The sequence below is a fragment of the Branchiostoma lanceolatum genome, chromosome 15, assembly GCF_035083965.1.
Source record: "Branchiostoma lanceolatum isolate klBraLanc5 chromosome 15, klBraLanc5.hap2, whole genome shotgun sequence".
Classification (NCBI taxonomy): Eukaryota; Metazoa; Chordata; class Leptocardii; order Amphioxiformes; family Branchiostomatidae; genus Branchiostoma; species Branchiostoma lanceolatum.
In genome coordinates this window covers 11,371,707-11,394,882 of record NC_089736.1, presented here as the reverse complement: position 1 = coordinate 11,394,882, position 23,176 = coordinate 11,371,707, and the positions used below count along the sequence as shown (strand labels likewise).

Below are 23,176 nucleotides of genomic sequence, written 5' to 3'. Positions count from 1 at the left end.
CTCACAGGATCTGAGTAGAAACAAGCCAAGTTTCAATCTCTAAGCCACAGAATGCGGTAGTGTAAATCACTTCTTGCTTCAAGTTCAAAATGCTCTGCGATAACTTATTCTAAGTGAAAGCAAGTTGACGTTTTAAGTATCTGAGCGCTTTTATGCCATTTGTCTTGAGAAACGAATGCTTGTGGGAGGAAAAGGACTTTGGTATATGCAATATAAGTGCAGTCTGATTCATCTTGAGTGTATGTGTGCTTTATCTAACAGCCATTATTGCTATCCCTGTGTTGTTGTGGGTTGAGATAACTGTGAAAAATGTTTCATGTCTAGAAGTGAACTTCTCACCTCACAAAGTTCTACAGTATAACAGTAAGGGGTTCGGCTATCTGTAGTATAAAATGTATATATTGAAGTATCAATCAAAGTTTTATTGTGTGCTTTAAGTCCTTTTAGAGATTTTTGTCTCGCCTGATACCATTTACAGTTGAAGAGTTTATGGTGTATTATATAAGCTTTAGATGTGACAAGGTTGACAATTTAGACAGTTTTATTCAGTCCATTTAGAAAGAAACTTTTAAAGAACACTTGCGCAGATTCTTTGGCTGACTTTTAAACGATTCCATAAACTCTATGTGGTTTTAAACTCTTTTTTGTTTTTATACGTGTGCCATTCATGTCAAAATTTCAGAAAGGCTAGTGTATTTTTTTTCCAGCAAAAGCTGTGAATACATCAATTGTTATTGTTCTAAGCAATAAACAAAGATGCGCAATTGTATTCTTCATAGATTACATGAAACACTAGACAACTGTACTATCCACCTACAACAGGAAACTTGGCCAGGTCTCGTTAGGAACGAGTGTTGTTAATTGGTTTCACTGGGATCGGCCCATTTTTCTAGCCTCCGTTGCAGTCCTTTTCCCCGCAGCGTGTTTTTTTTTCAATTTTTTTTTGGGGGGGGCGCCACGTATCTGCTTGGGATCCCGTATCCGCCATGCCTCTGTGTCCGCTATAGACCCTGTGTCCGCTGCTGGGGAAGGACTGCGTTTTGTCGCTTCCAGCAAAGGCCCATCAAAAATCACTTATCACCATTGCCATGGATGTGCGAACTTCCCGTAATAAACACGGCCAGCGCGGGGAAATCTTCATGCCCCTTTGAGCAGCGACAACGTTCTAACGGTTGCCGGGATGTCTTTTCAAAACACGACGGACGGACACCTAAATGAACGAACCTTTCGCATTTTTTCCTTCGTACATCCATCGAAGTTGCTTTAATGATTTTGTGCTTTTCGTGCAAGGAAACGTGGCTCAAACATGTCTCACAAAGCGTGAGAAAGCTGCAATACTTTCTCCGCGCACGCTGCGCTAGACAATGGCCGATCATAATCTAACCCCTGACCCTTTGTTGTCTTCTCTGTCGTATAAGAAACACTCTAATTATAAGATCTCTTAGCTACGACGGCTGAATCCACAGAAGATATCAGCAATAGAAAGAAACATCAGGCCACATTTCAGACAATTTGTAACTCGACTTTGAAGACAACATGATAATCATTTGCAAGGAAGCATGCGTCACTTCACGTGGGCTTTGTGCAACGTAACATTTGAATTGCTTCTCGTGGTAGTGTGAATTACTTCTCCCGGTAGTGTTAATTACTTCTCGCGGATACATTAATTGCCTTTGCTGGAAGCGACAAAACGCAGTCCTTCCCCAGCAGCGGACACAGGGTCTATAGCGGACACAGAGGCACGGCGGATACGGGATCCCAAGCAGATACGTGGCGCCCCCCCCCCCCCCCCCCAAAAAAAAAAATTGAAAAAAAACATGCTGCGGGGAAAAGGACTGCAACGGAGGCTACCATTTTTCCCACGTGGGTGGGTGGTAACAGGAATGCTATAACTTGAGACAATTTTTAAGACACTCAAACTCACAAAAAACACTCAAACTCACCAAGTTCCATCGCTAGTAGTATAGCTAGAAAATGGTTAGGTTTTGATTAATGAAGTACTAATAAGATCAGTAAAAAATCAGTGTCAAGTTAGGGCATGTTTCAAGTTAGGACACCCCCCTTGTAGATAGTCTTTTATAAAAGAAAATGCTGAAGAGCAAGAAATAATAAGTCGACTATTCTATTTCAAGTGATGGGGGAAGTCTAGCCTCTACCAGGCTCCAGATGTGGATGGAAAGAGTAGAAATCGGCCAAATATAATGTAGACGGATATCAATATTATCATACCAAAGGAGTTGCCCAGCCAATAACTGTATAGTTACGGTATTACTGTATTACAGATTACCCTGCCACTGTATTTATTGGCTAGGCAACTCCTCTGGTATGATAATATTGATATCTTTCTATTTGGCCGATTTCTACTCTTTCCAGCCACATCTGGAGCCTGGTAGAGGCTGGGGGAAGGCTAGACTATGAGAAACTACAGTTTGTGTAATACAATGTTCCTTGGGTAATAAAACTTTGATTTATGAGTTGATTTTATGTGGTGATTATAAGTGCTTGACCTGTCACAAGGATTGTCAACGAGTCATTTGTTTACCTACTCAACCTCAAATTGTTTGTGAAACTATAAAAGCAAGGTCATTTTGAAGAATGCTTAAAACTGTTTTGTTTGATTGTGGTACTGTTGTTTGAAAAATAAAGCTGCTCATAAGCTCCCTCTGGCATGCAAATTGAAAACTGCAGTCTGCAGTAGGACGATGTTAAAAGCAGTGGAACCTCAGACTGAGGACTAAAGCATGGCACTTTTTTGTTAGCTAGTAGCGCAATATGGCTTTGCTACGGCTCACGTATTTTTGGCCAAGCACACTGGGTCACCCCTACTCTTCTCGATAAGTGTGTTGGGTTCTTTTACATGAAAAAAAAAAGAAGAAGATTTAAAAAATTATCAGTGACCTTGTGATTGTTATATTGTACATAACGTTTTCGTTCAGATCATTGTGGTGCCAAAGAAGATGTCACTCTGTATTGTTTTGTTAAGAATGTTTTGTCTTGTTTTTACTGCAGGGAGCAAAAAGACGGAAGGGCTGAAAGCTGCTGACATAGTGCCAATTCTTAGAGAAAAAATTGCTTTCTTATCAGGTAAGGAAAGATTCAATCTTAACTTTTTTACTTTTTCTCTCATTGTGATATACCAGACAGGCACTTACATAACCATTGTGTCGCTGCTATATTGTTTCAATTACAAACTCAAAGATAGTAGATATTCTTCATTTTGCTGTGAAATTTAGGTATTGTCAGTTTACAGTATAACATCTACTAACAAACATAATTCCACCAGGTAACATGATTCTGCCACCCTGAAAAGATACATCGAATCAGATCTCCAACCCAACGTCCCCAGTATAATGTACTCCTGTATATGTCTAAACTGTGCATATATACCTGGGGGTGCTGCACTGGAGATCTCTCAAACCCACTGTTTTTCCTAAGAAGTGGATTTAACCCAGCGGATTAAATTAATGTTAATGCAGGTTAGATATTCTTCATTTTCAAATGCTATGAAATTTAGGTGTTATGAACTTGAGTGAGTTCACAATATGTACAATGTTGTTATATAGAATAGATATAAATTTATACAAAATACAAATGTTATTTATTCCCCAGGTGGCCGAGATATGAGAGGTGGTCCTGTCCTGACGTTTCCGCAGCGCAACAACCCAGAAAAAGCCATCCGCTACGATGACCTCAAGAGACTCATGACATACCTAGCTAGTATTCCCAGGTAGGTGTATATTTTTGTAGCTAGTGGCTGCATTAACACCATCAACCAAATGCAGTTGCCAGGCAACAGAGGTCGTGGTAGACCAAAGAAGTCTTGGATGGAGTGTGTCCGGAAGGACATTAATGTGTGCGGCCTGATTACCAGCGTGGACCCGCTGGACAGAGCTGCTCGGAAGCGTGGTGTGAAGACAAACCGACTGCTGCCCACCCCTAGCCCTTTGTCAGGGACCCCGGCAGCAGTATAATCAAATACTGGATACTACTACAACTACTTCTACTTTTTAAACTGAAACTGAATTCAAATGGTCAGTAATAGGAGGATTTGTTTGTGTGGCCTGCTTGATGATGCAGTGTTGTATCTTTTAGAAACATTTTGAATTGCTGTCTTATTCCTTTGCAGTGAGGACACCAAGAAACATGGTTTCAGTGTGGTGGTGGACATGCGAGGCTCCACATGGAGTTCTGTTAAACCCCTACTCAAGGCATTACAGGTTAGTCCCTTGTAATTCATATACAAATGTACAACATCTAGTTCTCTGAAACCCCTACCAAAGCCATTCCAACTTAGTCCATCTTTTCCGGATAGCCCTCTCTCTTGTATGGTGTATAGGTAACCCTGTACAAGTGACCACCTCTACACAAGCACCACCTGACCAAAGTTACCACTTTTTTCCCCATTGACACAAGAATTAGGAATCCTGTCTACATAAACAAGATTTTGATGGTCCCCTGATCTTTTTGAGCAGTTCTGACTGTATATAAGAATGTAGGATGATAAAGACAAGTTTACAAGAAAAGATATGTGTGCAGAACTGCATTGTGAGTAGTTAAGCTGCAATGGTAGCAGTAGGCACTAGAGGGAGCTGTTGCAATGCCAAAAAGTCAACATTCAGATTTTGATTCAGAAAAAATCTTTCACCATTGCAAGTGCAAATACACAGCAGTGCCTCCTATTGATCGTTGTGACAACTGCAGTTAGTTGATGATACATGTATGTTTCCCAGGCAAAGGTTTCAGCTCCATATGTACACTATCTGGTTTGATGATACCTTCAGAAGTTGCGATAGCGGCTCTTAATGTGGTAGTCTCGTAATCTTTACTTGGACTTAAGGGACCCCCAGACCTTGAAGTGGTCCAAATGTTTCCACGTGTTTGACCTCTGACCCCTCTGCAGGACTGTTTCCCAGGCAACGGTTTTATCTCCATATGTGCATTATCTTTTTTAATGATGATACCTTCAAAAGTTGCGATAGCGGCTCTTAATGTGGTAATCTCGTAATCTATACTAGTACTTAAGGGACGTCCCGGCCAAATGTTTCACCAGTAAGCGTTTGACCCCTGACCTCCCTGCAGGACTGTTTCCCTGGTAACATCCACATGGCTCACATCATCAAACCTGACAACTTCTGGCAGAAACACCGCACCAGTCTGGGCTCCTCCAAGTTCTCCTTCGAGGTAAGGGAGAGATGCTACTTTTATTCCTTGGTCTAATATACACTGAACGGTTTGATGGTTTCAAAATTTTATCCAGTTGCTTGAGTAACTATTTTTGGCGTACTGAAAATTTAGTGACATTTGCATACGTTTCTTACAAGTTAGTGTCCTTGACATGTTCAACCGGTTTTCCCACTTAAGAATTACTAGGCATACAGTGATGTAGTATTCGTTTTGCCAGTTCATTTCAATTTTGATTTTATCCATCGTTGTAGAGTTTGAATAGTCTTTATATATTGTTTACCTGGATGTCTAACCTCAATGTACTAAATAGTTTGATTTAACTGCAAGAGGTGGATTTGGGTACTTTTGAGTTTGTAAATGATTCAATGTAGATATGAATGCATGTAACTCTTTTCATGTAGATGAACTACATGTAGATTGGGATTGGTTTTGGGTTAGAATATTGTAAATAATAGGCCATGGGAAAGGGATTACATGACAATTTTATTTGCTGCAAAGTTGGCTTTCCGAGTGAGAAATTGCTCTGCTGAATCCTGATGACTGTTAGGATTTATACATGTTATACACTTACAAAGTATGTATATAGAGTTATGTTTGAAAGTACAACAATGTAGTCGTGTTTGCCATGTAACAAATTGATAGTAGGATCTCTACGATATCTGGCAAAAATCTTTTTAAGTTGCATATTCCAAACAAAGAACTTTTACTTCTTTTATAATTATTGTAATTCTTTTTGAATGTGATCAGTGAAGACATTAGTACTGTTTAGTTCAGATATGTACATGTAGCTGCCTTGAAAATAATCCCTCCTAATCTTTCCAAATCAAACTTCACTTGTCAATCAGGTGTTTCCTGTTCAAGGTTTTATTTCCTACTTAGTGTGGTATGAACACTGTTTCTGTGTTTTTGTCACGCTAACGTACAGAAAAGGGCCATAATGAGCTTTCTACACCTAGTTAATTTGTAAGGGGACACTTGACGCGTGTGGGAAATATCCTGTCTTAAAAGGCAGAATGGAATTGACTAGTATTTTCTGGATTTGCCCATGTTGTTTTAGGAAAACAGCATTTTGCCAAATTTTTATTTAGATCTAAAAAGGAATCTTCTGCCATGTGTACGTTCCTTCATTTCAACTGAAACCTTTATTGAGCCATTAGTATTTTTTTGCAAAGGTGTTGCCGATACCTACTGTATATCTAACAGTATGTTGCTAAGAATCAAGTAATTTCATTCAAATGTCTGACTTAAGTGTTGAATCTTAACAGTTAACATTTCACAGAGCAGGCTAAATTCTAAAGAGCAGACCTAGAACTTTTTCTTACATACTTACTGAGATTTAGTGCCTGACAGCTCTTTAAGAACATCTTGCCAGTTTTGCTGTATTTTCTGTTACAAACAATCTTTATTGACACAACAAAAGTACAGCGACTTTCGTAAGGTCTACAACTATACAAAAATATACATGCAGACAAACAAGTGGATACAAAAAGATTAATCTACGTACAAGTATACATTTGTATGGATAATTCAGCATGTCGACTTTAACATATCACTTACACTACTAGTACTAATATCTAAACATTCTCTGATATATTTAGCTATTTGTACACAGTAAGGGTTGTCTCTTAACAATGACTGGTGTACTTTCTCTGTTACAGACCTCCATGATAGCTCTAGATGGCCTGACAAAATGCATCGACCAATCCCAGCTCACAAGCGAATTTGACGGCACTCTGGTGTACGATCACGAGGAGTGGATAGAACTCAGGCTGGTAAGGATTTTACGCATTTACGCAAATAAGAATTTTTGAAACATCGCAATGTCATATGGTCACGATTAACATCTTTCTAGGCATTCTTTCAGGTAGAGTGACGCCCACCTCTTTGGCTAACCTGTCTAAAAGTGTGCCAAAAAACACACTACGGATTTGGTTTCCGATGTGCCAACATCTAGCCCATTTGCCACTAAAATCCGTACAATTTTAATTAAATTTTTTCAGGAACCAGGGCTTGAATTACTGGGTGCATGTGCACTTTTAATTTGTGCACTTAAAATTGGAGCTGTTCACCTTTTTTCCAACTGTGTTCCACCCATGCACAGTGCAAAAGTGATGAAACTATTCAAGGAAGGTTACAAAGGGAATGTTTCTAACCCTCTAGGCTCTTGAGAAACAAAACATTTGGTTGTACATGTGTACAAAGAATTTTGTTATTTTGACTTGTCAACCTGATTAAACTATTCACAGACTTTGAAGGAAGGTTACAAACTGAATGTTTCTAACACTCCAGGCCCTTGAGGAATTCGTCTACTCAGCGTTGGACTTGCTGGACAAGTTCGAGACCCTGGAGGAAGCAATGAACGCTAACGACTTTGCAGACGACCTTGCCGGTGCCAAACTCATGATGGAAGAACACAACTCTCGCAAGAAGAAAATCTCCAAAGCCCCCATCGAACAGTTGGAACAGGAGGGGCAAAAACTACTGGAGAAGATCGGAGTTATGAAAGCTGAGGAGGGGACGGGAGACAGCGGGATAGGGGAGAACCATGCTATGGTATCAGGTATGACATGTACAGAGTCAAAACATTTAGCACGCTGAAGAAGCCGTTTGACACCCATTTCCCTATTGGTTCCAGAGTAAGGCAGCAGGGAGAAGGTTGAAAGAAAGGTACATTTTTGTACAGTCAAACTTGTCCATCCAACCAACTGTATCCTACAACCAACTCTTGTCAACAACCACATTCAGACAGTCTCTTTCAAAAGTGAACTCTTTCAAGCAACCAACTGCAGGCTTCAACCAGCAACCACCTCCTCATGGGCCTCAGGGGTCAAAATGTGTAGATTTTACACTCCATTCAACAACAAAATGATTGACAGCGGCAATCAGTCCAGCCGGCATTTCAATAAAAGATTGTACAGTCGACAGCAAGCTTGTGTATGTAGCAACAAATGTAGAATAATTTTGACACGAATCTCAATGTCAACATTCATTGTAAGTACAACAAAGGTTTTGTACATGTACCTGAAAAATCTTTTGTTATGTTAACCTTTATTGGCAATGTAATTGACAGTGCATTGTAGTCTTGTAGACAACAACAGTTTAGTTTGTTTTTTCTTGTATATACTGTATTTCTTCACTTGTCTTGTAATTTCATATGCATAACAGGCAGATAAGTGCTATACGTGCTAAGTATTTATGCAGCCTAATATATGCCCACAAAATCAGCAAACCGCCCCCAGTTTTATCCAACAGCCAACTCCAGTCAACAACCATATTTCCTTGGTCCCTTGACTGGTTGTTGGATGCAAGTTTGACTGTACTAGACTACCGGTAACACTCAGTTTTAGTTTGAAGTATATTTTCATTGTGGAAAATGTCAGATTCTGAGTTAAGCCCTGTTTTGTGACTCAAGCATTTGCGTGCTATGGCAGCAGGTAAGATACTGTTTGAAACATTATTCGGTACCAACGACAAATGTATTGTAGGAAACCTAGTTTTTCTCCTGTTTGTGGAAGAGTTTTGATGTAGCTTTTCTTGCTACGTACATGTAGATACCGCTGACTTCCAATGTTATTATTATATGCAACCTAGCGTTTCTCCTGTTTTTGCAACCACGACTTTTGTGGAAGAGTTTTGACGTAGCTTTTCTTGCTGCATAGGTACTGCTGACTTCCAATGTTATCATTATATGCAACCTAGCGTTTCTCCTGTTTTTGCAACCATGACTTCTGTGGAAGAGTTTTGATGTAGCTTTTCTGTCTACGTAGGCACTGCTGACTTCCAAAGCGAGGCTCCCCGTGTGACGAGTCTGGTAGAGAACCTTCACGCCACGAGGCAGAGACTGCAGCAGCTCTGGCACATACGCAAGCTGAAGTTAGACCAGTGCTTCCAGCTCCGTCTCTTCGACAACGACTGTGAGAAGGTGGGTCATGGGTCAGGTCATGGGTGAGGTCACGGGTCAGGTCATGGGTCAGGTCATGGGTAGGGATGTCTCCAGGACCCATCCCACTGTCCTAGGATGGAAATTTTCTTGTTGGGACAGGGAAAAAATTCACACAATCCATCCAAAACCTTACCTTCTGGACATGAAATTACTCTTTGACAACGACTGTGAGAACTTAGGGTCAGGGGTCAGCTGGACAAGAGCGGACGGGTCGTCCTTTAGTTTAGACCAGTTTTATTATCCCTTTACTGTCACAAGGGTTGCCATAACTTGATACATTGCGACAATTGCTTGCTTATATCGTGCCGATATCACAACACTAACACACTAGTGTAAGACAATCAGTACTGTTAGGGTTGGTATTTGTGAAATTCTGAATGCTTTTTTTTTACAATTTGAATGAAATGCAGTTTTCCTCCTAGAATCTGATTGTCATGTTGAATGTTCAGAGGTTTGTGACATTGAAGACCTGTTTTGCCCTCTCTGTCACGATGTGATAAACTCAAACAAACAAACAAATAAACATCTTAATAATCAATTCTTCTGCTTTCAGATGTTTGAGTGGCTGAGTCACAACAAGGAACTATTTGTCGTCAACTTCACGGAGATCGGCGCCTCGCACAAAATTGCTCTCGAGCTACAGGCGGAGCACAGCCACTTCGCAATGAACTCAATGGTGAGTCTTATTCATAATTAAACGTAGCCTGGATGCCAGACCCCCGATCTCTATAGTATCTATCGTATCATGTGTTTCTCAGTGTCTTACGTAGTCTGTATAACGCAAACTCCAGCTGTCCGGAGGTTTCTGTCCTAGGCGGCGAACGGTTACAGGGCGGCGAGCAGTTACAGGAGGCTTGATTGAAATCAGGCCATGTCTAACGCAGGGGGGCCTGTTGTAGAATTTCCATGGGGGGCATGTTGGCCTTAGAGCCGAGGAGTTGGATAGTGTAGGCCCTGGAAAAACAGTCTGTCGTCCAGGCTAAATTCAATGTTGAATATAGAAAATGAATTAAAGAGACATACATGTATCTTACAGTGTTCATGTAACATATAATATTGTGCATCAAACGTGTATGACTATTGCTACAAGCTGTTAAAACATATTTCTTCCCCCTATATCTGATTTAGTTAAAAAGTGACAGTAGTCACTATTTTGTTAAGATGTTTCTACATATGTACTGCTGTGTTTGTTCGGTCTAGTTTTTAATGAAAATATTAAATATTTTACTTCAAATAGAGCTTTTAGGGAAAAAATCAATGCATTCCACCATGAAAAAGATTAGGACCTGTGACTTCAGAGAAAAATTGTTCCCTAGACAATCTTCCTGGAAATTGGGATGTCCATAATTCCTAATATGGTATATATCCTAGTTTCCTGGTACAATGAGCCCCTCTATGTTAGGTACAGTGCTGTCTCCAGGACCCGTTCCTCCATCCTTGGACAGAAATTTCCTTGTTGGGGCGGACAAAAATCTTACAAAAATATCTGAGCTAATAGTTCCTAATACGTATGGTATATATCCTAGTTTCCTGGTACATGTACAAAACCCCCCTATCTGTTAGGTACCAGCGAGAATGAGTTATGAGCTTAGACAACTGACAGGTCCTATTTTGGTAAATCTGACCTGAATGAAAAATGATGATTTTTGCTCCCATGGGGAATGAATGGTGCCAGTGTGATTATGCTGACTCTGGATATGCACCAAGCAGATGTTAGGGTGATTCAACCTGCATTTATGTGGAAAAGCAGAGCCACCAACAAAATGTGCAAGTTTTACACCTTGTATATGGAAATGGTGTAAAAAAACAATCCCTTTATATTTAGAAATCGCAAGCCAAATGCTTAATATGTGATTATTAGGTTTATAGAATTTTGTCTTTGGACTTTAACAATCTCTTTTTTTTTAGTTTTAGAAAGAATAGGACTGCAGTATAGTGTATACAAGTCTTGTATTACTGGTATTGTACATGTGACTTTAGATGTACATTTGTAGTATACAGCACAAACTAGACAGTGTAGATAATGGTAACGTAAGGTGACCAGTTAACGTCCAATTTATTCAAAACGTATTTATCTTAAAACCGCGCGGACAGAGCCAAATTTCAAACCCATGGGCAGAAATATCAGCCCTTCTAAAAAGAAAATGCATGGTCTGTAAGTTTTTCTCCGCCTGTTTAACGCCGTGCGAGCATGTATTCATACTGAGGTATATGATGAAGAATTGTGCTAGAGTAACCCATTATCGTCCACTTCTGAATCTTTTCCCTTCTAGCGCTATGCTTGAAGAACATAGACCAGAAATAAATGCACAGTAACTGTCCAAAGTAGTCTGCAGACAAATGATAGTAAAATCACTATGTCTGTCCGGCCACTTGCTTAACGCGATGGAAAAAAACAATGTTTATCTGTAAATTTCCCCCACATGCGCGGCACGTGGCGTTCACGTGGTAAACGCATGGCCATTATGTTTTGCTGTGCAAAAATTAAAGAGATGGCTAAGGATCATACTTATGATGCTCTTTATTGCTCATGAGAACAGGCTTTGGCAAAATATACCGCGACATGTGGACATGAGCCAAATCGGACGTAAATAGGTTCTGCACGTAAATAGGTCATGTTACGTTAATTGCAAAAATGCATGTCCTCTCAAAATAAATTAGAATTTGGTGTGGGTGATAGAATATATATATTGATATTCTGCAGTTTGCCTTTTGCCTCACATAGGTAATAACATTAGTGAGATATAGGTAGTATTTTTCATTTAGTAAAAGCATGGGCATAATTTATATGATAATCAGCACGAGGATCGTAATTCATTTAATAGAGTCTGGGCAGTTCATCCTAATTGAGTAAAACACCTACTTGTAATTTTTTGTCCTTAGTGATTAAAGCAAACAAAAGGGAACGAAACGAATACGTTTTTTCCTTCTTTTGAATTGAATTTTGTATTACTCTTAATGAAGAGATGTTGAAGATGGTAAAAAAATGAATTTGACATTTTTGTTGTCATAAAAAATCAGAATATCATATTAAGAACTTACCCCCGCCTAACACAAAACCCTAAAAATTACAGTTACCCTCTACCCCTGTAAAACTATTTGGGACAACCCATATACATGTACTGTAAATGCAGAAATGTTTGCGGTGGTTTTATGCTCACGATTTTCGCCTTGAACTCTTTATCGCGAACTTAAAACCACAGCAAAAAGCCATTCCATTTTGTGACTGTAGCGCTTCTATTGTTTCAAACGCGAACTCAAAACCACCGCGAACACTCCATTTTCTTCCTACGGCAAAATTAAATCCCCGCAAACATTTCTGTATTTACAGTTGTAATAGATCCTACTAATCAACTGTGTACAGGCAAGAGGGTAATTCATTAAGACCTGTCATTCATAGGTGCATACGATGATGAAATGACTTGATTATCTCAGACTGTCTTTGGAACTGTAGGATTGTCTGTAGCAGACAGATGTATAAAACATGAAAGGTATTGTTTCTGCTTGGGGCATCTACTGTGTCAAGTATGGCGGAGGTGAGAAAACAACTGCTTTTCTTTTAGAAATGTTACAAATAGTTGATTTCAGTTGATAGATAAGTGGTGGTTTAGACACAACTGAAATGTATGGTCACTGGTTTTCAATTTTATTCTTCTCAGCTTGAAACTATCAGTTTTCAGTGCATGATTTAGCTGTGATGGTTTGTTTTTAAACCTTACCATTTAGTTTTTGGTTTGAAGTTTATTAAAGAAAGAACTTTTGTATTGTCTTTTGATTTTCGATTTTTCTATTTGTGCTACTATGTAGAAAGACAGTGAAAACCCTTGAAATATGAATTTATAGGTATCAGAAAGATGATATGATGTATCAGTTGTTTTCTAAAACAATGTGATAATCGGTGTACATCTATATCCACCCATCTATGTACTAGTGTAGAGGCATATCTATTGAGTATAAGGAAGAAAAAGCCTTTGTTGGGAGGCTAATACTTTAGAATGCACCTGTGCATTTGTGAGATTTAGAAAAATGGCACGACTAGAAGTAAGGAAAAAGGGGTCACTGACATATTTTGCACCTCTAGGGGTCTCCTCTTGACAAAAAAACTTGTTAACCTTTAGCACACTGAAGTGGCTGTTTGGCACCCCATTTTCTATTGGTTACAGAGTTAGGCAGCAGGGAGAAGGTTAAGAAGACTTTGACAGACTTAGAGGAATTGAGAAATTCTTTCATTTGAACATTACCTTCCAGCATCTTTTTAGATGAGGCTTCCGTAATAATCTTGAGATAAAACTCTGTTATGTTTTCATATAAAATTATTTTTACCCAATATTGCTTTATTGTTATTCAGCTCCAAATGCAAAAGTCATCCTTTCCAGAATTGTTTCAGATTTTAATTATGCACACAAAGCAGTTTAGATATGACATTGTGTAGAATTCATTGAAATATTGATGAAAAAATAAAACACTCTGCAGAATATACTACCATTTGCAAGAAAAATTAAGCTTTCAGAGATTTTTTTGTTTATGTCAATTGAGGATGAAATTCTCTCAGAATGGTCCGTCAGCAGCCTTAATGCTTGCGACACAACCAGATCTCAAGAAGGCTGGCTTGTAGGCTATTTAATGGTAAAAAGGTAATAAGTTATATTGAAAGCACAATGTGCATTACAATGTTGTACAGTAAGGTAAATTGTAAAAAAAATCTGTAACATCTTACCATTCCTGGTCTCGAGCCCCCTCACAAATGCAAACTATGAAATAATCATGAACGATGTGTAACAGACTCTGTTAATTATTAATTATGCAAATTGGTGCATAATAGACTGGGGGTTGTAACCCAAGAGTTCTTTCGTGCCACGCTGCTTTTACCTGTCATGAAATTTGTATAGAGTCTAATTGTTTTGAACATGGTCCTTTTGACAATACAGACGTTGGTAATATCGTTATATGGGATATGCTATTTAGGTTGAAGAGAGGGTAAACTAGTTGATTTGTTTACTATTAGTACTCTAGGAATTCTAGTTATCTAACTGTATGACATTTTAACCAAATATTGCTGTTATTCCATAATCTGTCAGAGTGCTGGAACCAAAGTGGGGTTGTCCCTTTGTTGGTGTCAATCAAAGTTATTGTTAATCACCCCTACATTGTAACATGGAATATTCCATTGTGCACACCCACCTATGGTGGACTGTACCATTGTCCTTGAATGGGTGGGTAGGGCAGCCAGTCAGGCTCCAGGGAATCTGATAATTGGCTTTCAAAAATCCCAGGGAGATTTTAGGCCTGTCATTACATGAGACTGTAGGAAACACAATAGGTTTTCAACCTGGGACAGTCTATGGTACCGTAAACCCACTTAGTTTCACTGAAATAAAATTTGTTAAGATGGTCTGTTTCCCACAATCTTGCTGTAAAGAATTTTATTTTCACAAAGAAGACTCAATACAAGTTTTGCTAAGAATTTTTTCAAAAACTTTTGGCTCTAATTGAGTAGTAAGTGTAAAAAATCGAAAGATGGATAAAAAGTCAGCAAAAATGTTGCGATTTAGGGTATGGGTATTACATGACTCAACGCCAAACAGAATCAGAAATCCACTTTGACATAGGGGATTCTGTCTAGGCTCTATAGCACTGCTAAATCTCAAAAGTGATTAATCTAGATATCATACTTTTATATGTCATATATCCTGAGGCCTTAAAGGATTTGAACCTTTCATTTTGATCTCCCGACACGAATCTGAGATTTTAGTCAACCCCGTTTCTAGAACCGACCCCCTTGGAAGCTTGATTTGGATCGCTCTCGTTGTGGGGAAAGACTCCTGAACACGGAGTCGACGGAAATTTGATTTTGATCCGATTGATTCATCGTATGTCTGGGGCCAAAGTTAAAAGCTTTCTGACTGCGGGCCCATTGGCGAAGCATTAAAATACATGGGAAATTATCAACATTTCTACTAAAACACAGACAAAACTGTTACCAATGGATTTTTAATGGACTCCAGTGGGAAAAATGGATTGGATAGAAGGTAAGGAGACCATGTTTCATTTTTAGCAAGTTAGCAATGGTACATTAACTAGTTCTCATAGTATACGACATTTATTTTATGTGAGGGAAGAAGTATGGAAAGGTTGTTGGTTGTACTTTGCATAATTATACAGAATTGTGAGGTAGACATTTTATTCTCTGATCATCTTTTATTGATAGGAGCAAAAGGTTATCAAGAACTCCATAGACAACAAAAATTGGAGGGAGGGGGGTGACGTTGATTCCTTTTGATCTTGAAAATTATTGCCTTATACATGTATTATTATTAATGATTGTAACTTCATAAATTTGAGAATATAAATTCTAACCTTACTGAAGCAGGAGTTATATGTTTCAATGTTTATTTTGTATTTCATGAATGTTGATGTATACTTAGTTTATGTTGTAGTTGTCATTGTCTAGTTTAACATTGTCTAGCTTTACTTAACTGTATTCTGAGGGACTTGCCAAGAGTCTTTGCTCAGGAAGCAAAGGACTATTTCATATTTGGAGTACAAATTAGGGGGAAAAAGGAGCTTTTATGTGTATCATACTGTCAATGTAATTGTAGTGCTGGTCCATTTTAGGGACTAAGGTACACTTAAGTCAATTGAATTTTCTTGAAAAGGTACATTTCATTTGAATGAAGGGTTTATCTCTTGGTAACATACATGTATGTACTGACTATTCTGCCTTCAAAATCAACTTTAGAATGGGTCCAAGTGAAGAAAGGACTTTCAATTAAAAGAGTTTTAAGGGGGTTAGTTCGTAGTTAAACTCAGTCTTTGGAAGGATTTGTTTGATTCACTGTCTTTGATATATAAGTCCTATTTGCCAAAAATGGGTGCTGTTTTTCCTTTCTCACTGTGATTGGCACTAGTGTGGGAGTAAACACAGCATCCTATTTTAGAACAAACAGATTCTGTTTTCCTTTCACTACTAACTGGCACCCCTGATGCCTATCATCATGGATGCTCCTATAGTATGGTGGCTGGGGTGGGGCATTGGGGAAGGCTTATGCAATGTATGAAAAAATTGTTATACAGTTTGGGAGAAAAAAGCATATGTTTTATTTTCCAAATTCAAAATGTTAGATTCTGAGAATAAACCTATGTGTCAAGACTATACAATCATGCATATTTACGTGATTTGGGATATACATGGGCATGTGCATAAAGTATGAACAGATGACATGTCAAACAATGTTTCTGTATCTGTCTCACTATAGCCGGTATAACTCCCTTGGCATTAACAGACCAGCTTTGCAGGCATGCAGTGCGACACAGCAACTGGATATATTTCACCGAACAACATATCACACCTAACCTTTTTGCACATTTAGTTTTAAGCGTTGTTTAAAGCTATCTAATGATGAAGCTCTTATAATACTTTGTGGCTTATGCACAAAGCAAGTAAATACGGGTATGCCTTATTGTCACACCTAATGTTCTAGAAATGTTACGGTGTCATTTTGTCTTTCACACATGAAAACATTTCCTCCTCCGTGAAACACTCCACTGAGAGAACTAAAGAATCCAAATTGTTTGAAGGATCATTTCATTGCTCTCACTTGACAATCTGACATTAGCAGAGTTACTCTGTGATTCTAACCCACACCCTTATGTGCTTGTAGGCTTTGAACTGTTGGATGTCAGCTTTTTTAAAAGCTTCTTGTCTCTATGATACCTTTTGTTCCCATTGTGAGAAGACTATGGCATGCATTTTACATGAATTAAAACAACTTGTAGGTTCCAACCTTTATGTATTTCAGTGAATGGTGTTAGCTGTGTTGGGAACATTTGATGCTTAGGCCTAGGATGAAAATGTTGTGTTTCAGGTTACCCGACCGACCCTAGCCATTTTTTTTCCATGACTTGCAAGGGGCGTAAATATTCCGATCTGACATCTCTTTGGCTGAAATGTAAAAAAAATCAACAACAACAAAAGAAAAGATCCCAACTTACCAACCTAATTTTTTCAGGACCATAATGCGAAACACAACATTTCTTTTCTGGGCTTTATCTGTTCCCTGCACCTCCACATAATGTAGCAAAGTGACAAGTTCAGAATGGATGACACACCATCATTCCCAGTCCGATCAAGCCAATTCTCTGTGTACCCGGTAAATAACATGTGATACTATGTTGAGAAAGGTCAATTTACAGTAGCGGTGCATCCGTGGACTGGCGTATTTACCTACTAGGACAGCCAGAAGGCAAACGTTCAATCTGGGGGGCTTCAGAGTCAGTTGAGTTCAACCTCAGTTTAAACTCACGAAACCACAGCGTGCATTTAAAGTAGAGTGGATTCATCTCTCAAGCTAACCGACATCTTTCACACCGCAGTCGTCCCTCAGTAAGACATCTGGAGCCGCATAGTTCCCGTTTAGAACTTTTATTCAGCCTAGTACCTCAGCGTGCAGTTTTTTTGAAAATTATCTGGATGTTTCTTGAACATGGCAGACACTGAAGGTAAGGTGTGTTTGTTTGGGAGAGATACTGATAGTGCTTTTAGAAATGATCTCCTAACTGATTGTGTATTTTTAACTTCTTTTTCAAGATGATTGTTTTTCCTTTTTGTATGGCATGCATCTTTAGATGGTCTCCTTCACCCAAGTATTATCAGTCATCAAAATATCAGTGTCAGTATTTTGTTACCATCTAGAATCATATTAAGATAGGAACACTCGAATCTCTGAGGCTTGTATTGCACGAGACTTACAAATACGGGTATTATGTCTTAGACAGTATCTGTAAGGGCTGTTGTAGAATTTGATGCACAAAGTCCTTGGTATTTTATGGTGATTATTTTGTTCCTGATTTATCCCTGTCTTTATGATATAGAGCCCTCTGGGACTCAATAAGCTGAGGTTACCGTACAAAATACTATTGTCACAAATTGTTTATAAAGAGTTCCTATAAAAGTAGGCTGAAACTGTGCTTCTAGAGCAACTGCTTTCTGACACTTTGGAATTTGAAAAAAAAAAAAGTGATACAATCTTTGTGGCATTGTCTGCTCTAAAAGAAAAAGTGGGATATTTTGATGCTTAAGACACTAGTAGAAGTCTTCCCAGACTTACGGTATGAATTGTTATCATTTTTGCTGAGGTAGGCCCTATATGAATGATTAGTTTCGGAGATGGGTCAATCCCGGTACATCAGTCCTCACATCCGTGGCTGGATGAGGTTAAGAGAGCAGCACGGAAAATCGTAAGACTCTTTTTTATAGTATAGATAGAAATAAGGTGAAATTCTTCTTATATAGGATGGCTTTTATTAGGCTATTCTGATAGAATGAGTAGTCAATGGCGCTGTTTGTAGATTTGATTGGATTGGCTCGGTTGTCTGGGTGTTATTGCTGTACAGTTATTGCTGTGCTTGCAGCTATTATGGCTAGGATGTCAAGCAATGATGGAGTAGTGTCTAAGGCACCTTTTTACTAGACTGCAATTGCTGAGCAACCAAAATTGGATGTGTGTAACCCTACATAATTGGAATATGATGCAAGATGTAAAAGTAATATTTAAAAGACAAAGACGTTAAAAAATGTGTTCTTCATCAATGACATTTGTTGAGCGATCTTTTAAAGCAGTCACAGCCTCGAATAGAAAGAAAGGGGTTGTAAAGACTGATGGTTCAATGTTCAAGGTAGCAGAACGCAGTTTTCGGCCTATGGGGCTTTCTATATAGTTAAGGACCACAAAGTGACCGACATCAGCGTGGATAAAATCATAGTATGGTACCCTACAAAATTACGACAAACGAATATGTTGAAGTCGAGGGTTCAACTTCAATCTACAAAATAACTGAAAACCAAAAAAAGTTATGGTTTTTAACAATTTGACGGGCGAACGATCGAAAAGCCAACTTATTATACTAATACAGTTAAGTTTGAGCCTCGCTGGCTTTCAGGTTTATGTTTTTACACACGGTTCAAGGTTCAGGGCGCACTAATTTTTTACCGCTACGTCACGGACTCCGGGGGTCACAGAGAAATACTGTGTGCTGCTACCTTGTACTGTACATTCTTTCTCGTGACTTCTAAAATCTAAGGAGATTGTCTTGTTTTACCCTTGATTAGGATTGAAATTAGGTTGTCCGTTGTCCTTTTCGGGTCAAGAGTTCATCAGGGTTAATCTGTTTCCTTGATTGTATAGTTTGATTTGCTTTCTCTATTTTTGGAAATCAGTCTGCTGTGGGTTGTTAGTTGAGGTAAACACTGATGACTTTGACCCACTGTGAGAGACCTTACACATTACCTTTTATGGCATTCCAGGCTAGGTAGCGATTATAGTGTTTTCAAAGACTTTGGCAAAGTTTTTGTAGGTTTCCAAGGGAGGTCAGCGTCATTGCATGCCAATAATGTTTTTTTTCTGGTACTGTATTGTTTTTTGGTCAAACTCAAATGATGCTTGACTGACCGATTATAGTTTATTTTTGCTCAGTGTTTTTAGCCAGATTTCTAGTGATATTAAGTATTTTTACCTCCATACTCTGTTTGCGTTTGTGCGTGTGTGTCTGGTTCAATATCTTAAGAATAGATAGATTGTGATGATATTTAGTATGTGGGTAGGTGTTGTGAACCCAACGGTCAAGGTCGATTTTGGGCCTCCTGGTTGGCGACAGTACTGCAGCAAGACTTCCGGTTTTTGTATCTTGTGTCCTGGACATGCTATGGTCTTGTTTGTTAAACTTTAAAGAGCAGTCACCAAAAGGCAAGGCAACAATCTAGTGTGATGTTTTTTTTATTGCCCCAATTTTTCATATCATGGACCCGGACTTTAATGAATTCTGCCAGCGATTTCCAGAGAAAACGGACATCCTGGCACAGGCTAATATCATTTAGGAAATTAAGTTGCACTTAATTTGATTACCATGCTCTTAAGGTATTTCCTCTAAAAAAGGGTGGGACAGGGACGGAAGTGAAGATCCACCAAAATGCACTGTAAGGCCTTTTCCTTTATCTATTTACTATCGACTTGACGTTTCTTAGATCATGTTATGACTGCACATTTTGCAGATTCTACATTGTTATAATTGTAGTTATAGACAAGACAATTTTAGTTTTACTGTAAAAAAGTGTGGGACAGGGAGGGAAGTGAAGATCCACCAAAATGCACTGTAAGGCCTTTTCCTTTATCTATTTACTATCGACTAGATGTACTCTAGATGATGTTATGACTGTGCATTTTGAAAATTCTACACAGACTGTATATTCGTAGTAATAGACTGAGGACATTTTTACAGTCAGTCGATAAAAGATAATGTCATAAGATACCGTCGAAAGATGCACATTGTATAAAGTATGTATTCAAGTTTTGTGAGCGTCAACTGCACATCGTTCAAAGTATGATACAAGGTAAGGTCTTATTGTTAATTGTTAAAGGTGCTTGTTGAGAAATGTATTCATTTGCCATATTAAGTTTCTACCCCTCCCTTACAATATGGTTATAATGAATGTGCTAAAAGATTTTGCCTAAAAAGTGCTGTAAGGCTGACTTTAAGATATACAATGTTTTGGTGACTTTTGTACAGCTTCGCTTTTCGTACAGCTGGTGGAAATGTGTGTAATACGACGCTTTGTCGTACATTGAATGGGACTCCTTTGACGGGCGCGTGGGAGAATTGTCCTGCTGGCAGCACTTGGTATTATTCACCATTTGGCTGTGAAATCAGCATTAGTTGGGGTTCCCTTTCGTCCCAATTGTTATGTAGATAATAGGTCTTACGCCACGAGTTGAAAACAGTCACCAAAGACATCTCTCTGCGTCCCCCTTAAGAAATCTGCGCTATTCTTCGACTTCTATCCACTTGCAGGGTTGCATAATATGATGACATAACGTTGTATCTTTGTCTATGATTCTCTACTAAGCTTTAGACTTGATCATTGGTAGAATTGTTTTTGGAGGTGTTGAGATTAGGACTGAAATGAGTGTAATGCATTCAGAATCGTCATGGAACTAAATGCTGTGCTGCATGAAAGGTACATGGATATTTCTTCAAGCTATTTCTTCCATTGGTAAGTTCATGACATTATGTATTTTAGTGAAACTAGATATTCTTAATATCTTCTTTGCACAATAGCAAGTAAGGTTTTGTAGGCATTGTTTCTACTCTATATTGTGATATATTCCAATGTTGCTAATTCTATTATTTCCAAGAATAGATTTCATTTTCAACTTATGTTGTCAGTGCCAGTTCTCTTGTTACAGTAGTTATGCATATACAGTATGTGTATCTCAATGGATAGTTCAGTTAGTAAACAAAATATGTAGACCTTATAAATATCATATACTAACAATTCAAACAACCATGATTGTTAACATATGATGATAGTAACTCAAATAAATCAAAATAGAAACATTCTTCAGTACTCTATGAAATCAAATTAAAATTTATGTGCTTTTGCATGACTATGTCTATAGGAGGTCTTAATCATTGTAAGTGGTACACTACTACTAGTGATAGTCACCAGAAAGCCTATATACAGTTGTGGACAAAGCCCTTAAAATCCTTGTCAGCATTTAGCAAAGCCAAGAATGTCAACCGTGGACAATGTTAAAAAGTGTGTTTGGTAGTCATGTCCGCCTGATGCATTGGTCTGCGTACATCTGGTTCAAATTCCGTGGAGCTAGTGACCCGAGTTTGCGCCCGAACCTGGACATGACTGGGAAAGAGTCGCATCATCCTATCGTATGGGGACGTAAAGACGCCGGCCCCGTGTATGAGGGAGCTTACGCCGTCAAACCTCTGCACGTAAAAGAACCCAATACACTTATCGAGAAGAGTAGGGGTGACCCCATGTGTTTGACCAAAAATACACAAGCCGTAACAAAGCTGCATTACAATAATAGCTAATGTTTTTTCCTCAGTCAGGCAGTCTAGCATCTATTGTGGCTAGCCGAGTCTTTGCCTCTGCTCTCTATCATGTTATTATGTACAGGAATGCTGTAACTTAATTTCTGTCCTCGCGTCCCAAGTGTCACCGGGGTTAGAACCCAGGAGTCCTGTATCAGCAATTCATTTCACCGAAAAAATTGCATCGCAGCAGGGGAGTCGTTGGGAAAGTTGGTATCAAAAGTGAAGGTTATGATTACCATAGGGGACGATCCTGCATAATTTATGAATGATTTTTGCTGTTCCTGTTAATATATTATTCATCTGCCACCAGTAGGGGGAAGGTTACTCCTCATATTTAAGAGGGTGTGATGGGGTTTTCTAGTGATAGCAATTATCATGTTTTTCCAATAATTTATGAATGATTTTTGCTGTTACTGTTAATATATTATTCATCTGCCACCAGTAGGGGGAAGGTTACTCCTCATATTTAAGAGGCTGTGGTGGGGTTTTCTAGTGATAGCAATTACAAAATAGTTTTTCCAAAAATTATAGCAGTTAGTTTAATGTAGTACCTTTTTCCTGTTAGTAATTTTTTTTGATGGCTGACATATTTGAAATTTACTGATGATGAGAAATTTTTCACTGCTATTTTTTTGATGTACTAAATGACTATGAACTTGATTTTAAGCTGTTCTTTCAAAACAAAAGGAAAAGAAAGGTTTTGGCAATGCGTGAAAGGCATTGTATCTGATGTCATAGGTTTTTGATCCTCCTTATTAGATGGTTGTTTTCTACGAATTTCTCATTGTAGGCCCATCTATAACAAGCTTGTGACTGCTACCCCCATGTAAAGCCTCCTACTTGAACAAGTTCCAAGGCCCTGCTATTGTCCTCACCCCTTCACCCATGCACCTGCTCGATTAAACCCCCATACACACCCATTGTTCCTCGGCACGACAGATGCCACCGTTTTTCCCGTCAACTTGAGACTGTCGCGTGGTCTTTTCCATCAAACGGAGGATTTCAGTCAAATTCCCTCCAGACCATGCTAATGATTGGCGCCTGGTTACCATGGATACCATGAAGGAGGTTTGGCATACTTGGTTGTCACTTGTTGATGGTCTAGCTAGCCAGGTACCTGACAGATAATGATGTATTATCCCATCAAAATGTATTCATTAT

General features: G+C 38.7%; 1 protein-coding gene across 6 annotated transcripts in view; it reads left to right on the top strand.

Annotated features, from left to right (window-relative positions):
- Positions 1-23,176, top strand: part of LOC136420772 (kalirin-like) — a 168,484-nt gene that overhangs the window by 21,205 nt on the left and 124,103 nt on the right. For all 6 annotated transcript variants that reach the window (XM_066407874.1, XM_066407873.1, XM_066407872.1 and 3 more), the window contains exons 2-9: positions 3,010-3,084; positions 3,610-3,727; positions 4,127-4,217; positions 5,080-5,181; positions 6,843-6,956; positions 7,474-7,744; positions 8,952-9,106; positions 9,681-9,803. In XM_066407874.1, the coding sequence (XP_066263971.1) occupies positions 3,010-3,084; positions 3,610-3,727; positions 4,127-4,217; positions 5,080-5,181; positions 6,843-6,956; positions 7,474-7,744; positions 8,952-9,106; positions 9,681-9,803 (1,049 nt within the window). The remainder of the gene's footprint in view (positions 1-3,009; positions 3,085-3,609; positions 3,728-4,126; positions 4,218-5,079; positions 5,182-6,842; positions 6,957-7,473; positions 7,745-8,951; positions 9,107-9,680; positions 9,804-23,176) is intronic.